A 22,649-nucleotide genomic window follows, 5' to 3' on the forward strand; every position below is an offset into this window, starting at 1 on the left:
CTGCACTACTCTTTTATAAAGCCATGACAAACTAAGCTTTAAGCTCTTGTGATGTTTAATTTTATGCCTTTAACATCGCTTGAATAGTTTTTTTCTTCTATTTAGTACTCTTGAAAAAAACCCTTCATATGTTGGCTTCCATGCAGTTCATGTAAATTAAGCTCTGTAAAGCTAAATTCAAGAAGAAGACAAGAGCAGACAGATCACTGCGCTCTACTAAAGTCACAGGAGTGCTTGTTTTTCAAATCTTGTTTGTCTCCGTTTTAAGCTCCTCTGAAGTGTAGCATGCCACCAAGTTTAATTTGGACTTTCAAAAATATTGGAATCCACATATAATTTCTAATTCGCCATGGAATTTACTTTAAAGAAGAGGGGGATAGGGAAAGCAGCAAATAAGTGAATTCCATGGTCTTTTTTTCCAGAAAAAAAACTGTCTTCTCTGTACTGCTTCCAAAACCAGGGCAAGCCAAAAAAAAAAAGGGGGTGGGGAGGTGGGGAAGGGGTTTCACATTACAGGAAAAACCCTTCTTCTTCACTGAAAGAAAATATACTGGATACAAAATCTCCCTCAACTACTGATGCTCAGCTCCATGTTGCTCTTCAATTTCATGATTGTAACTTATCTTCCTCTCTTTCAGCATAAAATGAAATATTCCTTGGAAGTTGAAAAGTCACTAAGTGACTAAGTGGCAATTCTTTTAATCTGCCGCAGCAAGGGCTCAGGTGGAATGGTCCCAGCCTTCACTCTTCTTCTCAATTTCTGGTTTAATTCCTATGGTAAGGGAAGTGCTGTTTTAGATTAGTTGATAGACACTACACAATCGGTGGTTTTGGCAGCTGAAAATACCAAATGTTTAGAGTATTTGTATCACTTGCACAGTCCCTTTTGCAGCTAGTAAATGCTGCACCTAAGAATGCTGTACACCCTACCAGCAGCACTTTGATTTAGTTTTTTATTGAGACAGAGAACTACTGTTCTGCACTATTAGCAGACCAGGAAGACAGCAAAGCACTCATCTTTAGATCTTGCTTTTTTCAAGGAATCATTTTTACATACTGAAAAGAGATGAGAGTTACACAATTATTTCTTAAGACATTAACACTTTGATGGCAACACAGTCTTCAGTCATTTCATGGCACAGGAGAGTCCCACCGTAACAAAATAACTGCTGTGTGCAAGGGTTATTAATTGCAAGTGCATTTTATTAAGGTATTCTATTCGACTTGACGTGCCACCAGACAAAAGCTTTTCCCATAATCTAGGAAAGTGGGTATATATAAAAATTTGTGTATATATTGAAGAAAAAAAGAGAGCTACAGCATATTCTGTGCATTCTTAAATATCCACTGGACTTGGAGGACAGCAGAAACTATTCTGTCTGGAGAAATCTAAAACATGGCTCGCAACTGTGTTCCTCCTTTAGAAAAGCTGCCTACCTGGGGCCAATTTTACCTTATTGTCAATCCATGGATCTGTCAAATAACTCATCAGATCAGTCAGATATAACTGATTATTAAGAATTTCTAACTTAACAATGAGAATCACTGTGCCTTGAGCTTTATTGTAACTCAACTCAACTCCACGTGACCATGGTTCCAGGACGTACACTTCCAGCCTTAATGGTGGCCTAGAGTAATTGAACCCCTAGCCACAGGGGAACTCAAAGCAACAGGTACATTCTGAATTTTGGGGGCAAATTTTTACAGCATGTTTTAAATATCCATTAATAGTTCGAGTTTGCAAAACCCACATCCGTTAGCTTGTGGTGAGTTTTGGGATGAGCAAGGTTTAAGAAAGGTGTATACTGACTTTTGCTTACAGAGTAAACTGAAAGTCTCATTAGGAGATAAATATTCATTTGAATTAGCAACGCTAATTGACAAGAAAAATAGGATCTTCCATGTATCGCTTTTCCAGAAAAAAACCCCACACCAAACAAAACCAGTCTTTGACTAGATTAGATTAAAAAAAAATCCCTATTTAGTAAGGCTGAAGAATGTACGGATCACCGTACTCATCTAAGACTGTTACACCTGGACAGACAGCACAATAGTATGTGCAGTTATCTTTTGTCTATTAATTGACCCCTACGTCCTTGAGGCTCTGCTGCTCAATGTAGCATCAAAGCTTACAAATCCCAAACACATCCAAATCATGTAATCTGTTGCAAGAATAAGGGGGGGAAAGACATTCTGGGACGTGAAGCTTTTACCCAATTTCAGAGAAGTTGCTAGCTCTGGCAGCTGACCTAGACAACTTCTATTTCAAGCTTCTTTAATGTCAGAATAAGCAATTTTTGCCTTTGCCCATTTTCAGTAACAGTAACAATGGTCAACAAATCATGTGCGCTTATTTTGAAATACGATCTGATCAGAGAAACTGGTGCCAAGTTAGCTACCGGCATCAGCAGGCATTTGTAACGCAACCGCTTGTGCGAATGCTGAATTTGGTCTGCTGTCTGCCTCGTCTGCAGAGGGGACTATTTTCATGTCAAGCTTTTTACCAGGTGGAGAGTTCTAAGAAGCTAAGATTTCTGCCTTCTGTAGAGCAAGGTGTTGCTTTTTCTTCCTTACAATTATTTCTGAACCTTTTCCAGAAGTAGACTGGTTTTGTGCTTAGCTAAACAAAAAACCTGGCCCTCGTCTAACCCTCAATGAGTTTATGAGTTTAGGCAGGTTCCTTTGTGATGGCCACTATAGACAGATTTTTTTTTCCCTACAATTATTAAATTCTTTAGCCTTTCAGTTTGAAGAAGAAGAGGAGAGGAATGGTAAGAAAACAAATACTTGCTATTCTAGGAGTAATTTTTCCCTTGTCCCTTCCTAATCATATTTCCTCAGTTTCCCTGGACTCTTCCTACCATTACACTTTTGTTGAATAAACAGATTATTCCTTTGGGAAGAGCTGCTTCAATTGGCAGGTGAATGAGAAGGGGGAGAACAGAAATACGCCTGTTGATCAAAGACCTACTATCCTGTCAGCTTCCAAGAAATAATGCATGTTGGGCTGAAGGAACAATGCTGGGGGGAAAACAGGGATTCCTGAAGGAGTAAGAAACCTTTCTTTTCAGTCTGTTCAATAAGCAGTAAAAATACTAACCCTGGCTTCATAAAACACACATTTAATTCTGAAACAGAGATCTCCTGGTTAAAAAAACCCACACAAGTGGAACATGACATTTATTAATTTTTAGATGCATTTAGGGCAGCTATATGAGCTCAGTTGTCAGTTTATTGCTTCTCCTCAGCATTCCTTCTCTATTATTTCAAAAAAGAAACAATGTGGAAACATCAGCAAGATGTGCGATCCTGCATCCCATTCTACGGGTTTCCAAAAGAGGGATGAAGAGGCTGAGTTAAGCTGCATACAGCAAGATATGTAATGCTACAGGCTGAAGTTGCTGTTCAGGCTGTTGGGCACCAGTGGGAAGAGAAAGCCCATGCACGTTCCAGTAGTTACGCCTCCCTATGGATACTTTGTCTCCCTCTCCTGATGTACTTGCAGGAGAGGTAGCAGCATGTATTCCAGGTCTTTCTTTTTTAAGATTTGAGAATAGCTTAGTGTAACTCCCCTGTACACCACTACAATTACAGAAGAGAAAGCACCTTACTCAGATGTATTGAAACTTTTGCTGGTGCCAATGTCAGGTGGGGGAAGATTGAACAGTTTTCCCACTGCCAGTGATCGCAGCCAGAGGATTTATTAGCAAAACAGATTTGCTAATAAGGTCAAGGAAGCCAAAATGCAAGGGTGGCAAGGATTTGGGATTCTTGGGAAATGGCATAAAAAAATAAAAGTCAAGGGAGTTCAAAGACAGGAAGACAAATACATAGAGGTGGGCAAGAGAGGTTAAGGTAAAAACAGAAGAAAATGAAGTGAATTGGGAGAGAAGACAGATGAGCTGAAACCAACAAAAGAATAAAGCAAGGTAATAGAAAAAAAGGTTACAACAGGCTACTGTGTGTTCTGAAAATGTCATCATTATCTTTCGTAAGTTATAACATGTCAAAAGAAGATGTCACTTTTTTCTACATGCTGTTGCTGCTTCCTGATTTTGGCTAATTCTCTCCCGCCCCTTCTTTTTCCCATCCCTCCATTCCTTTTTCCTCCAAAAGGAAAAAAAAAAACCCACAAAATAACATTTCTCAACTCCTTCTACACCACTAAGATAACAGCTGTTTCTTATACTTAGTATATCAAATAACAGGAATGCCTGCTGATGGTGCCGATTTCTGAAAAGATTGATTTCTGAACTGGAATCAACACACTAAATATCTATCTATACATCCATCTATCCATTTACCTGCACATGTGCATGTAAAACTTTTGTTCAAAAGAGGTATTTTGCCTTGTTATAAATTCTTATCTAGAGCATAAATTGTTTCACTGGCCATTTTACAGTCATTTTTTCCTAACTACTAAACTAAGTGTATTTCAACCAGGCAAGTCTTGCTGTTGGGCAGACCGAGTCTGTAACAGCCATAGATAAAACGGGTGCAATGTGGAACAGTACACCAGCAGTGATTTTCAGAAACACTGCACTGTGGGAAACTACCGCCGCAACGTCTTTATAAAAGGGAGAGTACACAAAACTCGGGCAGGGTTAGCTCTGTTTCCTCGTCTAGACCAGGAAGGCAGAAGTATTGCCTCTGAATACTTTCCATTTCCTATGGCCAGGACTGAAGCAACAATACCTTTGAGCCTCAAGTGTGAAAGCTGGATTATGCCCAAGCCCAGCAGAAAGACAAGGAGGAAGTACAGCAGGCTCTTGTGGGTCCAAGAACAAGATATATCACACACGTAACTTTACAGGACAGAAATAATACTGCTCATTCATTACCTTCTCTTCTGAGTCCCCTGGCTGGCAGGTAATAACTCCATCTCGTGAGCCCCCCGCAAACGTTGCTTTGCAGTTTGCAAGCCACTGTTTTTGGAGAGAAATTAAAATAAGATATGAATAAGGCCTATAGTTTGATTTGAAGAAAGGTAAGCAGTATTTTAGTTTCACAGCACAGCATGTTAAGAAATAAAAATTTGCAATTGCACTTTTTATTCACACAGACTGTGACAATTTGCTTTGACTAATTTAAAAGGTGTAGTCTTGACTTCTGTTAGTTTTTGAATTGCATAAACCAAGAAAATGAATTAATCACTGAATAGGAGAAAGGAGAGACCAGGAATATTAAAGATGCCAAAGTTTCTAAAATTAAGGGATACAATAGCTATTTTTTTAGTTCTGGTTCATATGTTCAGGAAGAAACATTTAATGTATCCAGGATCTGAAACATGTTTTTCTACTGAATGTTAGTTCAAACAGATCCGAGTGTACCTGCAGTCTCCTGACACAGCATAAGTATACACACAGACAAAACCAAGAACATAACATAATCCATCATACCGAGAGCGTTGCTTCTTTCCTGTTGTTGTATGTGTCCAGGTACTCCTGCAGTTCTAAAACACTGAACTTCAGCTTTTCAAGAAGGCCACAAGAGAGCAGCTGGAGAAATGAAATTAAAGGGCTAGTAAATGTCACTATAAAAGAATAAAAATATTAGCAGAGTAGAAAGTATAGTAAAGAACTTGAAAAAGAATACTTAGATTTACAGACACTAGTACTGAAATTTTTTATATTTATGCAAAAATATACATAACTAGAATACTATACTGAAAACCCAATAGCAAAATTTGCACCTATGATAATGTGTAATTGAAATCATGTTCTGTGTATAACAGCGTTGCAGAGGACTTCCCTAAAATAAAATACTGCACAAAGCTTAACTAGTTAATCTCCACAGCTCTTCCACAGCCACAGCAGTGGGCCCAAGATTACACTTTGCAAGTTCTTACCTCTCTACTTCTGTGTGAGGCCACACTGTCCTGATGTTGTTCGATCAACATGGGCCAAAATGAAAACAATGGGAAGGGCCATCTAATAGGCCATATATATTTTTATCATCTAGCTCACATCACAGTTGATTCAAATGAAACCACTAAACATATTACCATCCTTCATGCCGAACTATGTGAAAAATAGCTTCTCCTTTTCCATTTGTGGAGCCAACTGCATCCAGTAGGCACCTGTTTTATATTGGTTTTTGGCACACAGGCTCAACACACCATAACTATTCTATGATTCCATGATTCTGTATTGCCCATCTGTGAGTACTTACCTAATAAAATAATATGGAAAATTAATGGAAATAAGGTTAAGAACAAGAGACAAAAATTAGAGATAGGAGGTGAGTACCTTTTTGACATATCTGCTCAGGAGTTGCTCAAAAGTGAAACAGCCAGTAAAATAACACACTGCAATGCGGCACACGCCTTTTGAAAGGATTATACTCACTGTTTCTGCATCTACAAAAAGAGTGGGACATTCTGAACATGATGTTAACATCTGAGAAGACCTCACAAACTTGGAGCCTATTCCTCGCAGGTTGTCTCCCAAGTAACTAGCTGCATCGCAGGTTAGGAAGCAGAATCTTTTCTGAATATTCTGGAAAGCAAAATACAATTTATTACATTCTTTACTCAAGCACAAGCTTCTTTTCTTTGTAAACAAATGGCATGCTTTTATTTCTTTGCACAATAATGTGCAAAAGAGACCATCTCCCTGTGGAGAACTGAACATCTGCTCAAGGATACTGAATAATAGTTATTATGCTGGAGACAGTGTACAGCTGGGCAGCTGCGAAACTAATTACAGAATCCGTAATAATCTTCTACTGAAATACATTATTTCTTGTAACGACGATTGAATCTTTATAAAGCCTGTTACCCACAGGTAGCGTTTTTTTTCTTGTCTGTACAGGGTTAACAGAGTTGATCAGAGTATTACTTTTTCTGCCCATTCCGGGCATTGTTTTGTTAGTATTCTATGTCAAGTGGCTAATCTCATAATATAATGGACATCCTAATGCCAAACAGCAGCATGGAAAATCAGAAAAAAACCTTTTGTTTTCCTCTGTGGGAAAAACCTTCTTACTAAAACTTTTCTGCTGCTTGGGAGGACTCCAGAAATACTGCACTGCATCCGGGAATTATTCTTCTCAGATTTTTTTTTAGTGTTTTGAGTCCTAAACCAGTCTACTCTTCCAGAAACATTCTAGTGCTGATACTTTCTTTTCAGTGACTAATATATAATGTGAAGAATGAATAAAAGTAATATTTTAGCCTTGCAGGAACGGAAATAACTATATTGGTAAATACACAGCAGGTTTCACTGCCAAAATACATCTCACTGAGGTCAACTGCTCAGCAGGTGGGAGTAACATAAAAATATTTTTGAAAATTAAAGTATGCAACATTTTTATATGATTCATTCCACGTTACCATAGACATTTCTCTGAGGAATGTAGGTTAGGACCTGTATTACTGTAAACATGCCCAAGTACCAATCTGGATGACAGACATATAAATAGCCTGTTACTGCACCTACACTGGAGCATTGAAGTTAAGTACCTAAAACCACATGAGCTGAATTCAGACTTCATTAACAGTGAAGCTGTTGAATTGAATTATTTTTTTAAAAAGCTACATAAGCGCCCACATCGTAGGTAGGGTATTCATTACCACTAATTTATAAAATGGTTAAAGAGAAACTTCCTCTCCAGACCAATTTCATAACCGCGTATTTGCGAATCTCTCTCTAAAGCAACTGAACTGGCCATCTGAACTCAGTTAAGATTGGATAGACTGACACTTGTCTTGCTATATGTTTCTATTATCTTACTTCAACACAGAAACAAAGTGCTGTACACGTCATGTAGCACATGGTTCAGATTCTCTGCTGCGCTGAGTCTGTAGTAGAGGCAAACCACCAAACCAGGTAAATGATTATTTTTATGAGGAACTAGCAGAATCATCTGAATCACAGGGCTTGGTGACAGCTGGGAATTTACTACTATGACGTCTTCTGAAAAGAAAGATTCAGTCCAAGTCTTAGTGAAACTGTAGCTGACAACTCTCCTGGCAAAGGAAAGAGATCTAGATTTGATCCTAACCAACAGAAAAGAGCTAGCTGAGAATGCAGAAGTGGAAGGAAATTTAGAAAGTTTGCAGCCCTGAGGGATACAGGTCAGGCGAAGAGTAAAGTCAGGACCTTGGATTTTAGGAAAGCAAACTTCCAGCTCTTCAAGAAGTTATTCAATAGGAACCCCTGGGAAGCTGCCCTCAGGGACACGGGAGCAGAACAGAGCTGGCAGATCTTTAAGGATGTTTTCCTTAGAGTGCAAGAGCTTTTGATCCCCAGGTGTAAGAAATCAGGAAAGGAAGGCAAGAGATCAGCATGACTGAGTCGAGACCTGCTGGTCAAACTAATGGGCAAGAAGGAAATGCACACGCTGTGTAAGCAAGGACAGGTATCCTGGGAACTGTATAGGGACACTGCCCGGTTGTGTAGGGATGTGTTGTGCCCGGTTGTGTAGGTCAGGAAGGCCAAGGCACAGCTGGAGCTGAACTTGGCAAGGGATGCAAATAATAATAATAAGGGCTTCTATAGGTATGTCAGCCAGAAAATGAAGGTCAAAGAAAGCGTAACCCCCCTGATGAGCAGGACTGGCAAACTGGTAACAACAGACAAGGAGAAGGCTGAGATACTCTACAACTTTGTTGCCTCAGTCTTCACTAGCAACAGCTCTCCCCACATCTCTCAAGTGGATGGACCACAAGACAGGGACTGGGGGAGCAAAGTCACTCCCACTGTAAGAGAAGAACAGGTTCGTGACCACCTGAGGAACCTGAACATACAGAAGTCTATGGGACCTGACAAGTCCTAAGGGAATTGGCTGACGTAGTTCCCAAGCCACTCTCCATGATATTTGAAAAGCCATGGCAGTCAGGTGAAGTTCCTGGTGACTGGAAAAAGGGAAACATTGCACCCATTTTTAAACAGGGTAGAAAGGAGGACCCTGGGAACTATCAACCTGTCAGCCTCACCTCTGTGCCTGGGAAGCTATGCTAAGGCACATGGAGGACAGGGAGGTGATTCAAGACAGCCAGCATGGCCCCAAGGGCAAATTCTGCCTGACCAACCTAGTGGCCTTCTATGATGGAGTGACTACATCAGTGGACAAGGGAAGAGCTACAGATGTGATCTATCTGGACTTCTGTGAGGCCTTTGACATGGTCCCCCACAACTTTCTTCTCTCTAAATTGGAAAGATATGGATTTGATGGGTGGACTGTTTGGAGGATGAGGAATTGGTTGGATGGTCACATCCAAAGTGTTGTGGTCAATGGCTCAATTTCCAGATGGAGATCGGTGACAAGTGGTACCGCTCAGGGGTCTGTATTGGGACCAGTACTGTTCAGTATCTTCATCAATGATGCAGGCAGTGGGATTGAGTGCACCCTCAGCAAGTTTGTGGGTGATACCATGATGAGTGGTGCAGTTGACATGCTGAGGGACAGCATGCCATCCAAAGGGACCTGGACAGGCTTGAGAAGTGGGCCCATGTGAACCTCACAAGATTCAACAACGCCAAGTGCAGGGTCAGGGGAACCCCTGGTATCAATACAGACTGGGGGATGAAGGGATTGACAGCAGCCCTGCTGAGAAGGACTTGGGGGTACTGTTGGATGAAGAGCTGGACCTAAGCTGACAATGTGTGCTTGCAGCCCAGAAGGCCAACCATATCCTGGGCTGCATCAGAAGAAGTGTGGCCAGCAGGTTGAGGGAGGAGATTCTGCCCCTCTACTCCACTCTTGTGAGACCCCACCTGGAGTACTGCATCCAGCTCTGGAGCCCTCAGCACAGGGAAGACATGGACCTGTTGGAGCGGGTCCAGAGGAGGGCCACAAAAATGGTCAGAGGGCTGGAACACCTATCCTCTGAGGAAAGGCTGGGAGAGCTGGGGTTGTTCAGCCTGGAGGTCTCTGGGGAGACCTTATTGTGGTCTTTCAGTACTTAAAAGCAGCTTATAAGAAAGATGGGAACAAACTTTTTAGCAGGGCCTGTTACGACAGGACAAGGGGTAATAGTTTTAAACTAAAAGAGGGTAGAGTCAGACTAGATAGAAGGAAGAAATTATTTACAATGAGAGTGGTGAAACACTGGCACAGGTTGCCCAGAGAGGTGGTCGATGCCCCATCCCTGGAAACATTCAAGGTCAGGTTGGACAGGGCTCTGAGCAACCTGATCTAGTTGAAGATGTTCCTGCCTGTTGCAGGGGAGGTTGGACTAGGGGAGCTTTAAAGGTCTCTTCCAACCCAAACTATTCTATGATTCTATGATTATGGAACAGAATGCAAGAGATGCTGGAGAACATCTGATCCAACCTTCAAGTTGAAGTGGGACTATTGCCAACACTAGATCAGGTCAGCCATGGCTTTGTCTAGCTGAGTCTTGAAAGCTCCAAGATCAGAGCTTCCTCAGGCTCTCTGGTTAACCTGTTTAGGTGCTGCAATGCTCTCCTGGGGAAGAGTAATTGAGTTTGTGAACTGAGGCTGTGAAAGAAACAGATTACAGAAATAATACAACTGACTTCAATGCATTTGGAACTTGCAGGAAGGAGCCGATTAGAAATAACTTCATGGGGAAAGGAGAGAATGAGAGTCCCTTAGGAAAAAAAAGAGGGCAGAAGCCCGTTCTATACCACTGAAAGATAGAAAATATATTAAGACATACATCTGGCTAAATCACAAATATTTCACTCAGGCAAATACTCATGCAAAAAAGAACAGAAAGTGAAACTGTGTTAAATTACTAACTTGGATAGCAAAAATAGCATGGCAATTGTAGGCACAATAATCAGAGAAGGAGCTGCAAGATAAATTAATAAGAGAAAGAGAGAATGTCAAGAATAAGTCTTTCAGCCTAGAAAGCCAACTGTAAGTCCAGAAAGCCATCCGCATCCTGGGCTGCATCAAAAGATGCGTATCCAGCAGTTCAAGGAAGGTGATTCTGCCCCTCTGCTCTGCCTTGGTGAGACCCCACCTGAAGTACTGCATCCAGCTCTGGAGCCCCCACCATAAGGACATGGACCTGTTGGAGTGAGTCCAGAGGAGGGCCACGAAGATAATCAGAGGGCTGGAGCACCTCTCCTATGACAACAGGCTGAGAGAGTTGGGGTTGTTCAGCCTGGAGAAGAGAAGGCTCTGGGGAGATCTTATAGTAGCCTCCCAGTACCTAAGGGGCTCTTTATCAGGGAGTGTAGTGATAGGACAAGGGGTAACAATTTTAAACTGAAAGGGGGTAGATTTCGATTAGATATTAGGAAGAATTCTTTACTGTGAGGGTGGTGAGGCACTGGAACAGGTAGTCCAGGGAAGCTGTGGATGCCCCATCCCTGGAGGCGTTCAAGGCCAGGCTGGATGGGGCTCTGAGCAACCTGGTCTAGCAGGAGGTGTCCCTGCCCATGGAAGGGGGGTTGGAATTAGATGATCTTTAAGGTCCTTTCCAACTCTAACAATTCTATGATTCTATAAGTAAACTAGAAAAAATTAAGAGGAAGGCCAAGTAATCACAATAGAGAGAAATAGCTACTAACAGACGCCACTAAAAAGATTGATGTGCTTAATGCCTTTTTTTGTCTTATTGCTCCCAGAAAGGGCATCTGTGTACAGGTAACAAGGACACATATGAAAACTCAGGTGAGAACAGATCTTGCAAATCTTGGATGTTTTTTCATCTTTGCAGATTAGGGAAATTCATGCTATGATAGTTATAATACTGGCTAAAGAGGTCTAGGAGCCATAAAAAATATCTTTGAAAACTCACAGAACACAGGGTGTTGTAAAAAACTTGAGGAAAGTGGTTATCTCAAAAAGAACAAGAGCAAAAGAATTAAACACAAAGTTCAGGAAGTGGGGGAACTTATAAAAGATAAGTAATAGGCAGTATAGATTTGCTCAGAACAATCATATCAAACTAATTTTCATGAAAGGCTAAAATATTCTATTAGGAAGAGATGAAATCGATAAGTTATATATTAATTCATTTAGTGTCTTAGAAGTAAGGCAGAGAAACCAGGCCTAGAGGTGACTAGGTGTGCAAAACCATATTCAGAAGTTAATTATCAGCTGCTCATTGTCTAATTGGAAAGATAAATTGAGTAGGATTCCAAGGGGAACTGTCTCAGGCACTAACCAAGTCATTAATGAAAACACTGAGTAATGAAATATGCAACATGCTTATTAAATGCATAGATGATTGAGGTGCAGGTGCTGCAAACTCCTTGGAAGTCAGGATTAGAACTCAGACTGATTTTCATAAACTGGAGAAGTGGTGCAGGGAAAAGAAAGAAGGACAAGGTTGCACACCTAGGATGAAACAGTTCACAGAGCACATTCCGGATGGAGAATAACCAGGAAGGCAAAATTTTGCAGAACAACATCTGCATACTAGATTGGGTTACAAGTGGAAAATGATTAACTGTATTCTATTGTACAGCAGTTAGCAGAGAGAAGTTTTTAAACAGGAATACCTTCTATAAGACAGGTAATACTCTTACAGTCAGTACTGGTAAGAACTTAGGTTGAAATACAGAACCTGCTCTTGCTTTTCAAGTAATACACAGACTAACTGAAGAGAGCCCATAGCAACAGTGAGAAGTTGCAAAAATATGACTTATGAAGAAGGTTGAAAGAACTGAGGTTAAATAAGAGAAGTTTGGGGTAGGTGAAGTCATGGTAATGGCCTTCAAATATAAGCAGCAACTGTAAAGAAGAGAAGTACCACTGTGTATAGAGCAAGAAGGCATGGGCATAAAACACAGGAAGTGAAGTTTTAAAGCCATAGGGAGAGTTAAGCATAGGACTACATTGTCTAGAAATGTTGTGAAGTTGCACCTTAGCCTAAAGGTTAAGAACAGCCTAGAGAAAAAAGTTAAAAAACATCTGACTGGAATGAAAGTTACAGGTGATCCTGACCTGGGCAAGATAAGGAACATGGACTGTTCAGGTCCCTTCCAGCACACATCTACTTATGTATTTTAACAGTTCTAGTTTATTTTATGAAAATAACTTCCTCAAAGCATTTCAGTCGTGCCTTCATCAAAAGCTGACCAGTCTACTGTTTAGATTCAAGAAAACATATTCTTCCTTTACTGCTTTCCTTTTCAGATATTCAACAATCAATCTACAGCTAAGAAGGTAACAGTCTTGAACAGTGTTTTAAAGTAGTAAAATGAATCAGCAAGAGACTGTACTTTGGTATCTATGTATAGTACTTCACTAAATATATTTATTTTGCAATTACATGGACTAGCAGTTCTACAATAAGCTATCATCTCATCTACGTCCTTCTGGGTGCATATTACAGTGGCTGAAATCTTTCAAGCAAGGTTTGAATGCAGTATATATTTTATGAAATGGGACTACTGTGAATAATAATGCCAACTGCCAGCATATTATGAATAGGTATAATGCCTGCATATAGTCGCTGTGCATTTTTGTCAATGTAAATAATAACAAAACACCCTCAAAACGTTTTCTTCTTAACCTCAGGTTTCCTCTTCTTGGAAGAGGACTTTTCGTAACAAAAGGGCTCGATTGTCAAAACTATTTGCTAGCTCTCAAATCTACTTGTCTTGGAACTAGCTGGTCTCCTGGAAGACATTTGATTCGACAGAATACAAAGATAAAGATAATCCAGAGTTGTCTGAGCTATGACTTGTTTACAGGAAAAGTACTTCAATAATTTCAGGAATTTTAAACAAGTTTAGTGTGTTGTGGGCAAACATCCAAGATACCATTAACTTGATGCAGACCGAAACGTAGGTGCCCTGGAAAATGCGCTTCTTTCACTTCACCAAGTATTTAGTTGACAAGCTCCTCCAAACAAGGATTTTCACAGTTAAATATTTTGGCAGTACTTTGCATTGCAAGCCTAGCATATATTTGGCTTGTTTCCAACTTCCTGTTGGTGAGGGTCAAAAGTCTTTTAAGTTAGCAGATGAGTAGCAAAGTTTGATGCTGCAAACACAATACAATTCCAGAGAAGTTGGGATCTTATGAAAAAAATCTGGGAAAATAATACTTCCAAGTTTTAATACTGAAGAGGAGAACAAAGCTATTTTTATAAACTAAAAATATGGCTGTGACTCCAGCTATAAAGTTCTGGCTTGTTGATAGTATTAACACCTTTTATTTATATATTTTATAACTGATATTCAGGTTTTGCTGTTATTGACATTTTTTTTTGAGAGCAGTAGTGTATCTTTCTCCTCCGGTATCAACCGAAGAAAACGAGTAGGCTGTCTTCTGAATATATAGGAAAAGCACAACAAATGTAGTGCGGGCATACTAGGATTTGGAGTTAAACAGGTACTTTACAGGTAATGTTTAGGTCGTGCCTTACACAGTAATATCTATTTAGTTCATTTTCAGAAGTGTGACACTGGTTCCTTTTCAACTCTTCAAACAGAACAAAAAGGACAAATAACTCTCAGAACACTTGAACGGGGCTGTTAACCTCTAGGACTGACATAAGGGCAGAAAAGCTGAAATACACATCATGAAGAAACACAGGATTAATTTTCAGAATTGAACTGTCCTGCACTCAAGTCAGCAGTTTTTTTTTTTTTCCAAATAGTTATTTATCAGTGTTTAAAAGAATGCCTATAAGGCACCCATATTTCCAGTGGTGTGATGTTTAAAAGAGGTCACGCTGTGCAGCTAGAGAGGGGACACAATTAACTCCAGTGGAACACTGAGGAAACAAGATGGAGAAGAGATTCTTACTGTATGATGCTTCTTTCTTATAAGGATGGTCTTAAAGATATGAAAAGACCTTGAAAGTGTATATTGATTAGCGGGGTACCCATTGCTACTGAAAAATTGTGTATTCTGAGATCATGGGTACTTAAACTCTGCATGAAGTTACCTGGCTGCTGTGTACACTGCTGCAGCATGCTAAATATTCTGCAGCTGCCTCATATAAAGCAGAAGAAACAATTAAGAAAGGCTTTAAAACTAATTACAGGTAAAACCAGACAGTCATTCCTTAGCACAGCTTGTACATTTGAAGCCTTTTTTTTCTTATCTTTTTGCAAGATTCTTATCTTCGCGAGCATCCAGTTTTAGAAAGGAGAAATGTATTTCTAGTCGTGAGACTTCATCTCTGGAATTTATGTTACATGATGGCAGCTGGATATTTCTATTCAGATGATTAGGTATAGAGTATTTAACAACGTTGACATTTACATGGGCATGGCCAGATTTCAATAGTTTGAGACGAAAGAACAGATTAACAATAGTTTGAGATGAAAAGGCGATTTCCTGTCTTTTGCAGTTATTGTTTCAGGCTGTTTGTAAAGTACTGAAGAAAATACTTTTTAAAGTGGATCCATATTTTATAACATTATCTCCAAACCTGTAAGTATGAGATACACACTATTTTTATGACCAAACCAGTCCCAGAAGACAGTTCTGCATGAAGATCTAGTATGGCAATTCTGCAGCATGCAAAATTACAATGGTTATATATCTAGTAGTTCATTACTGGTACTACTGTCAAGAACCATCCTAATAGCCACACACAATCTAAACATTTTGGTTTTGTATCTTAAACTTATTTTCTCACCTTAAACAGAGAAGAGAACACATGAAATGTATAAACCGCACAGGAACCATCGGAGTCGCACATGAGCTGGTTGATATGACTACGCCAGGCTTCTTCTGCATCATCACACGCTGCTGGCTGAAATGCAGCAAGGATGGCAGAAAAAAATGGCGAGGGAGGAGGGGAGGCGGTTCGATCAACATCTCCAAAACTGAAGGAGAAAAAAAAAAAAACTGTGATGAAAGGAGACTACCAAGAAGGTGGCAGATAAAATGTGCTGTAAGAGAGAGATATAATCACAGGACCAATTACAGCACCTGTCTAAAAATATTTATGAATCACGGAATCACGGAATTTTCAAAGTTGGAAGGGACCTCTAGAGATCATCTAGTCCAGCTTTCAAATTACTTTTGAAGGTTGGCCAGATGTTGGCTACAGTGAGAAAAACCTCCAACTCAGAATCCCTGTCTTCAGGCCATTATCATCTATCTTCCTCCATTCCAGAACACTTGATTTGTTTTATTGTACCAGCATTTGGAGGAAGAAGGCTGAAACTTCACAGGAGGATAAAGCCCATGAAGAAAAACTCCTCAGCGTGTACAAACATTACACATACTGACCTGTTTGATCCCCCCCCCACCCCGTGCACTGGATTGGAGAAGATCCATCCCTTCTCCACACTGTTCTTAGGATAGAGCACTATTTTGGCATTCCATGGCCGGTGAAACAGACTGCCTACCATTTTCGAAGGGTATTAAGCTACTTGGTCTTGTGTATTATCCTTTGGGATGGAGAAATACTTCCTATGGCTCCCAAGAACAGGAACTGTAATTCTGAAACATGTGGCACACAGAGAGAGTGAGCTTCTCTATATATCCTCATTCCTTTCCCTTCCTTAAATACGGGCTAATTGCAGTCAGCTCTATAAGGAATGGAAAAATCTTGTTGCAACATATACTGGGGTCCAGCCACGCTCACCAGCAGCCTCAGGAGTATCAGAGGGGATTTTTGACAATATTGTGACTTCCTTATAACCCATAAGAAATCAGAAGGATGAATACATGGCTGATCTGCTGAACAGCTAATTAAGCAGCATTGCCATTACTGGGAATCTTTAAAAATCCTTTTTTTTTTCTTTTGATTAAGTATATTACATATATAATTACTAACTGCATAGATGTATATAACAACCATGTCTTGTTTCTCCTAGAAGGAAAATCTTGGGGTTTTTTTGAGTTGGGTGATAATTATGTAGGCAATTAGGGCACTGTCTTCTCACTGCTCTGAACTCATGAGAATTTTGTAAGTCTTGTGGCCAAAACAGCCATTCCATTAACTAACACCTTGTTACCACTTTGTTGTACAGTGTAAAAGGACTTTTATGGATAACAGTATATACAAGTACCTAGCAAGAGCAAATTGTTCCAGCCTGTCAACTTTCTCTTCAGTCTCTGTCATATCCAGACTAAGGCTATCACTGCATTCAAATGCTCCAGGGAGTTCATTTGTAGACCCCGAAAGGTCATCCTCATGGACTGCTGTATCCTGTTCTTCATGTACAGCTTCAGCCTAGGGGAGTGAATGATGATGTCTTAGAAATCAGCAAATTAGTAAGTTAATTCTGCTAATAAACAGAAAGTATTTAATGAAAAAAAACCCACCTGATAACATGTTAAACTGCACAGATATAAAGCCACAGATTATAAAGGACATGACTCAAGCTACACTTCTTCAAAAATACTGTATTTGCTTAACTTGCTGTCTTGGTTCAATATTATTTTTAAGGCGTTTTAAGGTGTTTCTTCAACTTAATTTGTCTGGCAAAGAATTTCTGATTTCAATGCATTTGGCAACATAGTAGGGAAGTATTTTTTTCAGGAAAAACAGTATGGTTCTTGTTACTGTCAGACTGTCCTTGTCACTTACCACTTTATAGTGTCCAAGAGTGCATTAAAGCCTCTCCAAATATACTGCAAACAATCACTATCAGGGAGACGACATGCATGTTTAGAATTGAGAATTATTTTTAGCATGGCATTTACATAATAACTTCCATTCAAGAGGAATCCAAAGCAATCTACAGGCCATTAAAAGGATTATGTTTCTATCATTTCCTTCCTTTTTCGTCCACAAGCACCTAAAGCTCTTGATTTCTTCTTGAAACTTTCCACTATCTCTTGCATTTTCAGTCTGAACAAATTTTGTTTCAGTTTTAATCTTTTGGCTTTTGTCTGCATCGTCCACAGCATCCTGCAAAACAGTTCCTGTAGGGACAACTGCAGTGGGTAGCTCAAACTCTTTATCTTTTCTGTTCGGGGTATATCTCGTAAGGTGTGTGTTTGTGCACATATGAATAGGTGCATGTACCTACACATGTTGGGAGCTGGCAGGGAGGGAAATCTGTGGCAAGTGGAATTCAAAGAGAGAAGTGGCCCTCTTCAGGTTACCAGGCCTGCTTGGATCCTACAGATAAATCCTGGGGATTTGCATTTCTAAACAAGACTGGTATCAGAAAAGACAGGATCAGAAATTAAGTAGAAGAAAGGGGTTTTGGTTTGGTTTGTTTTGTTTTCTAAAAGAGATAGGAATATTCCTGAGTCCAGGGTGGATGAAATGAATCAGAGCACAAACCATCTTGAAAAGAGAAATGAAAGCTATATGGCTGAATTACCACAATAGGAACCAGAGCAGTTGGGAAGAAGCGTAAACGTTTCATGCTTCTTCAAGAAGCAATTAGTATTAACCACTTTCAGATATGAAATATTAGCTTGAAAGTACCATTGGTTTATTCACTACAATGACAGTGTTTGTATGAGGAAAACACATTTTGATGGGAGAGGGTAAGGGAGGAAGAAAGAGCAAACAAACACCCCCCACCAACTGGAGTCCAATATGATGCCCAAAAAGCAAAATAAAAAAGTGACTCCAAATATTCATGCAGGATTGGAGTACACTTCCAGAAATCGGTGAGTTTAGATAACTTGAAAAATATATAAAATAGCATAATCTGAATCTTTGTATCCCTTATAGCATTATCCATCACTGCCTTCTAATCCCTTAATTATTGTGATCACTATCTTAAATAGATAATAAGTTTAACTAATTTCGTGCTGTTAACAGTAATGCCTGGATTTTGACACACAAACATTTGAGAAGAGGCCTACTTAATCAGTCTGTTGATCTCATTCACTGCATCTATTTAAATGTGGTTTTGCTTATGATGCAACAACTAAACATTTTTGTTCAGCACTAAAGAAGTAACAAAAATTTTCCTCTGTATTGCTGACATACCATCAGTTCTCTGAAAATAAGAACTCAGAGGAAAAGAGGAAAGAGCTCAGATTTTTCCTTATCAAATTAAGTAAAAATTATTTAGGTGCAAGTTTCAAGTTTTCTGACTAAAAATTGGATGGCTTCTTCCTTTACTTTGTTTATACTGACTCCAATTTTTTTTGAGTGAAAATAGAAAAGTATGCATAGTAGAAGAAAATATCTTTGGGGCAAAAAACACTAAGGTGTCATTCTTTGTAAACCTTATCAATTCAAACATCTACCAGCAAATCCTTGTCAACTTGGGTTGTGTATTTCGGCAATATCAAACCTGTCTCAGGACTACCTGAATTTGCCTGTCAATCCCACACGAAACTGCTGTGATTTTACATTCTTCACTTATTTACTTTTTCCAAAGCTTTTCATTTTTTGATGAACACTGGCGCACGGTGATATTAAAGAAATTTTCACAGTAAAGGTTCTAAAACTCTAGGCATATATGAAACTCAAGAACTGTGATTTGCAATTCTTAACGTACATACCAACAGCTACTGCAGCTGGATGCATGAGATTAGCCACAGTCACCACCTGCAAACGTATCTGTTCTGACTGCAGCTTCCTGAACTGAAATTCTGCCAACTTCTGCCGCTTACAGTTGTTACGTAGCAACTTGTCTATGAACCGCTGTTTTGACAAGTGATAATGAGTTTACCTTTTCCACAGCCATTATTTTGAGAGATTCCCCTCCTTTCCTATCCTTACCAACATTTCCCTTCTCCTGTCCTTTCTTCCTCCTGGGGACGTTTCTGACACAAACAATTTGTTCAATATTCAGCAAATTCCAACCTCCGTTTCTATGACCTCTTCACTAGAAGTTTCCATTACTTCTGTTATATGCAGTGCTAGCAGTACTGCATCAAATTTTTATGTGTTTGCATTTGGAGGAGACAAAGGGCAAGAACTGGAATGAAAGCCGATTGTTACACAAATACATATGCTTCCCCTGACCTATTCTCTTACACTGCTTTTTCTGCAGAAGTCACCCAATTTAGACATGACAGAGAAAGTTTTACTGGTAAGGCAACAGTGTCATAAATCCACTAACCCCAACACACACCCCGCCCCAGTTTATCGTTCTGGAGAGACATTGAGAGGAGTGGGTTCACCTGATCTCCCACAAACAAGTATTATCAAACAAAAATTTAAAGAAACCATCCCCATATTGATAATCATTTACCAACCTTACTGCGTGCTCATCTTCTCATACAATTGTCTGAAAAAAGCTGTGCTGAACTGTTGTATCCTTGCAAATCCTGCCTCCCCCCCCCCCATGACAGCTTAATATTGCGGTCATGAATTTAAAATTTCTGAGCGTCTGCCAAAAGGCAAGAACTGAATCCAGTGCACACAACTGTACAATAGGTTCCCACATACAAAAAAATCTCAGAAAATACACGCATACACCCACCACATGAGTTGGCATATCATTCTTTTAAATCAGCATGAAGAACAAAATAATATTCCCTCGCGGTTGTAACTTCTAGCCAGTTCATGAATTGTCCTCCAATGAGCTTGTAATATCTTGGTGCATATGTAGTGCAATATAATTAAGAAACAATAAATAAAGTCTTTTAATGTAGAAAGTGTAAGTAGAAAGGAAAGGCTCTGAATGCGCAGGAGCATGTGAATGCATTGTACTATGCCATGACATACAGGAAGGTGGAATGTACTCGCTCTCACAGATCAAACTCTTCATGAAAGTGTAAGTAAAATAAACTTGTAAAAGTGTTCTGTAACATACAGTCCAGTTGGAAAAGAAAGTAAAAATGCATTCACCTTGGATCCTTCAGACACTTGGAGATTATTCATATCAGGCAAAGACACATCAAAGCTGGACGTTCCTATATTAAAATGACGAGGGTCTGCTGATGTTGTCTCACATGATGTGGAGAGTGAGTCAATATGATTTGTATCCTCAGATGGGGAAAGAGTTATAATCTGTTTAAAAGACAATAAAAGCACAGAAGAACTGAGTATACAGCTACCCTACTACACACTGCTTTTATGCAAAGCAGTCATTGTCTTAAAGGGCACTGATGATCTCTTCGTTTGTACATGCAGACATATACCCCTTTCAATGTTTCTATCATAGAAATTGTATGCAAACATCCTAGAAAAGAACAATGAAAACTTGGCACAATTTACCAAACTGGAGTTTTGTCCTATTTCTTTAAATAGTAGATATATCAGAAAGATTTACTACTTGCCAATTGTGCAAAATTGTCACACAGTAATATGTGGAAAAAAGGGCATTAAAATTCCTGTTTACATTTGCAAATAAGGGAAAATCAAGCAGTGACAAAACACTGCACTGAGTGCCACCCCTCAATTTCAGCTGATTAGATTGCACCTGGGCGAGAGGAAACTAAAAGCCCAGCTAATTTAAAAACACAACCCTATCTTTTCTTAAATTGCAAGTTTGCAACTTACTAGGTCTGAGTTCTCCAAGATTTGGCTGGTGGTCAGGTCCTCCTCCTCCGATGACTCATCGGAGTCCTCATGGTTCATTTTGTTCAGGCTGGGCGTGCTCCCGGAGAGCTGGCTCTCTTCCAGCAGCTGCATGTCACACTTGTCCAGGCTATCCAGGGACCGTCTGCGTACTCCCCAGTTGAAGTTGTCCATGCTCTCACCCTGAAATCAGATATAGGGTCAGCTTCCTTGATTTGAAACTCATCATGTACAAACCACCAATCATTAGACCAAAGTTAGCTCGAGAAATATTTTTATGTAAAAATATAATACAAACATTACTTCGATTGTTCACCTGGAGATAAGAGCAGAAGCATGGAAATGACAGTTAAATGAAGATTCATTCTTTTCGGTATTAGATGTTTTTCATGCATTTGCTGATTTAAGAATTTGTTTTTGTAAGTCCACATATACACACAGCTCAATGCCAGTAGAGCAATGACAGGCAAAAGAAAAGTTCGGAAGCAATTTTGAAGGATTTTCCCATGATGTTTAAAAATATTAGGAGCACAGTTCATAGCAATGGTTCAGTTGTGAAACACATTAAAGATTTTAGATTCGTTTCATTATATACATAACCATAATAATGAGTTAAGGTAGATTTGAATGAACCCTTCATTTAGCACGAAAAATGTAATAGCTAAAGCAGCACACTTTTAAAAACTTCCATTCTACGCCCATATAGCTTATTTTTGTAACTTGAATTTATTTGAATTATTTGAAACTATACTTTGAGGAGAACCTGATTAGTACTGACTGAAATGTCACTTTTTAAACAGGACACAGAGAAATGGACCAAACATTTTATATTGACTTTCAGTTCTGATCCCACACAGACTTACATAAAGCTGAGAGCATTAAGCAAATGGCATAACTATTTGTTAGACTGGTGAACTGATACGAAGATCACTTAATTTCTTTCATGTATAAAGATGGCAGTTAGCTTTGCACCATTTTTCCATTTGTTTACTTTCCAGCGGGCTGTATACCTTTTCCCTAATTGTGCTAATTCTCTTGCTCCCTTCTTCAAGTTTATGCAGGTTCCTCTCTGGCAAATGCAGAAGCTCCTCCACAACTGCTCCTATCACGGACCCACAGAGCCCAAAGAGGCCTTACACAGCCTGAAGGGTCTACACAGAAGTATCCCGTTGCAGTTTTGGGTACTTCCCCTAGGTGAAAGCCCTCAACCTTACATCAACATGGGAAGGAAATTTATAGAGAAAAATGTTTCTTTTTAAGATTCAGGACTGAGTGTTTAAAACAAGACTCTGTAAGATGCAACACTCTTAAACAAGCAAACCAACTGCTGAAAACTCAAGTTGACAGTGATCTTTTAAATATGAATTTG

The 22,649-nt window shown here is 39.5% G+C and overlaps 1 protein-coding gene across 2 annotated transcripts in view; it reads right to left on the reverse strand.

Moving 5' to 3' along the window:
• The window catches only part of FRY (FRY microtubule binding protein), a 192,352-nt gene that overhangs the window by 8,553 nt on the left and 161,150 nt on the right, over positions 1-22,649 (reverse strand). For both annotated transcript variants that reach the window (XM_082498322.1, XM_082498323.1), the window contains exons 52-58: positions 21,263-21,463; positions 20,609-20,770; positions 16,908-17,071; positions 15,524-15,713; positions 6,348-6,497; positions 5,400-5,498; positions 4,842-4,925 (exon numbers count right to left, since the gene is read on the reverse strand). In XM_082498322.1, the coding sequence (XP_082354448.1) occupies positions 4,842-4,925; positions 5,400-5,498; positions 6,348-6,497; positions 15,524-15,713; positions 16,908-17,071; positions 20,609-20,770; positions 21,263-21,463 (1,050 nt within the window). The remainder of the gene's footprint in view (positions 1-4,841; positions 4,926-5,399; positions 5,499-6,347; positions 6,498-15,523; positions 15,714-16,907; positions 17,072-20,608; positions 20,771-21,262; positions 21,464-22,649) is intronic.

Source organism: Vanellus vanellus (genome assembly GCF_965231255.1).
Source record: "Vanellus vanellus genome assembly, chromosome: 1".
NCBI lineage: Eukaryota > Metazoa > Chordata > Aves > Charadriiformes > Charadriidae > Vanellus > Vanellus vanellus.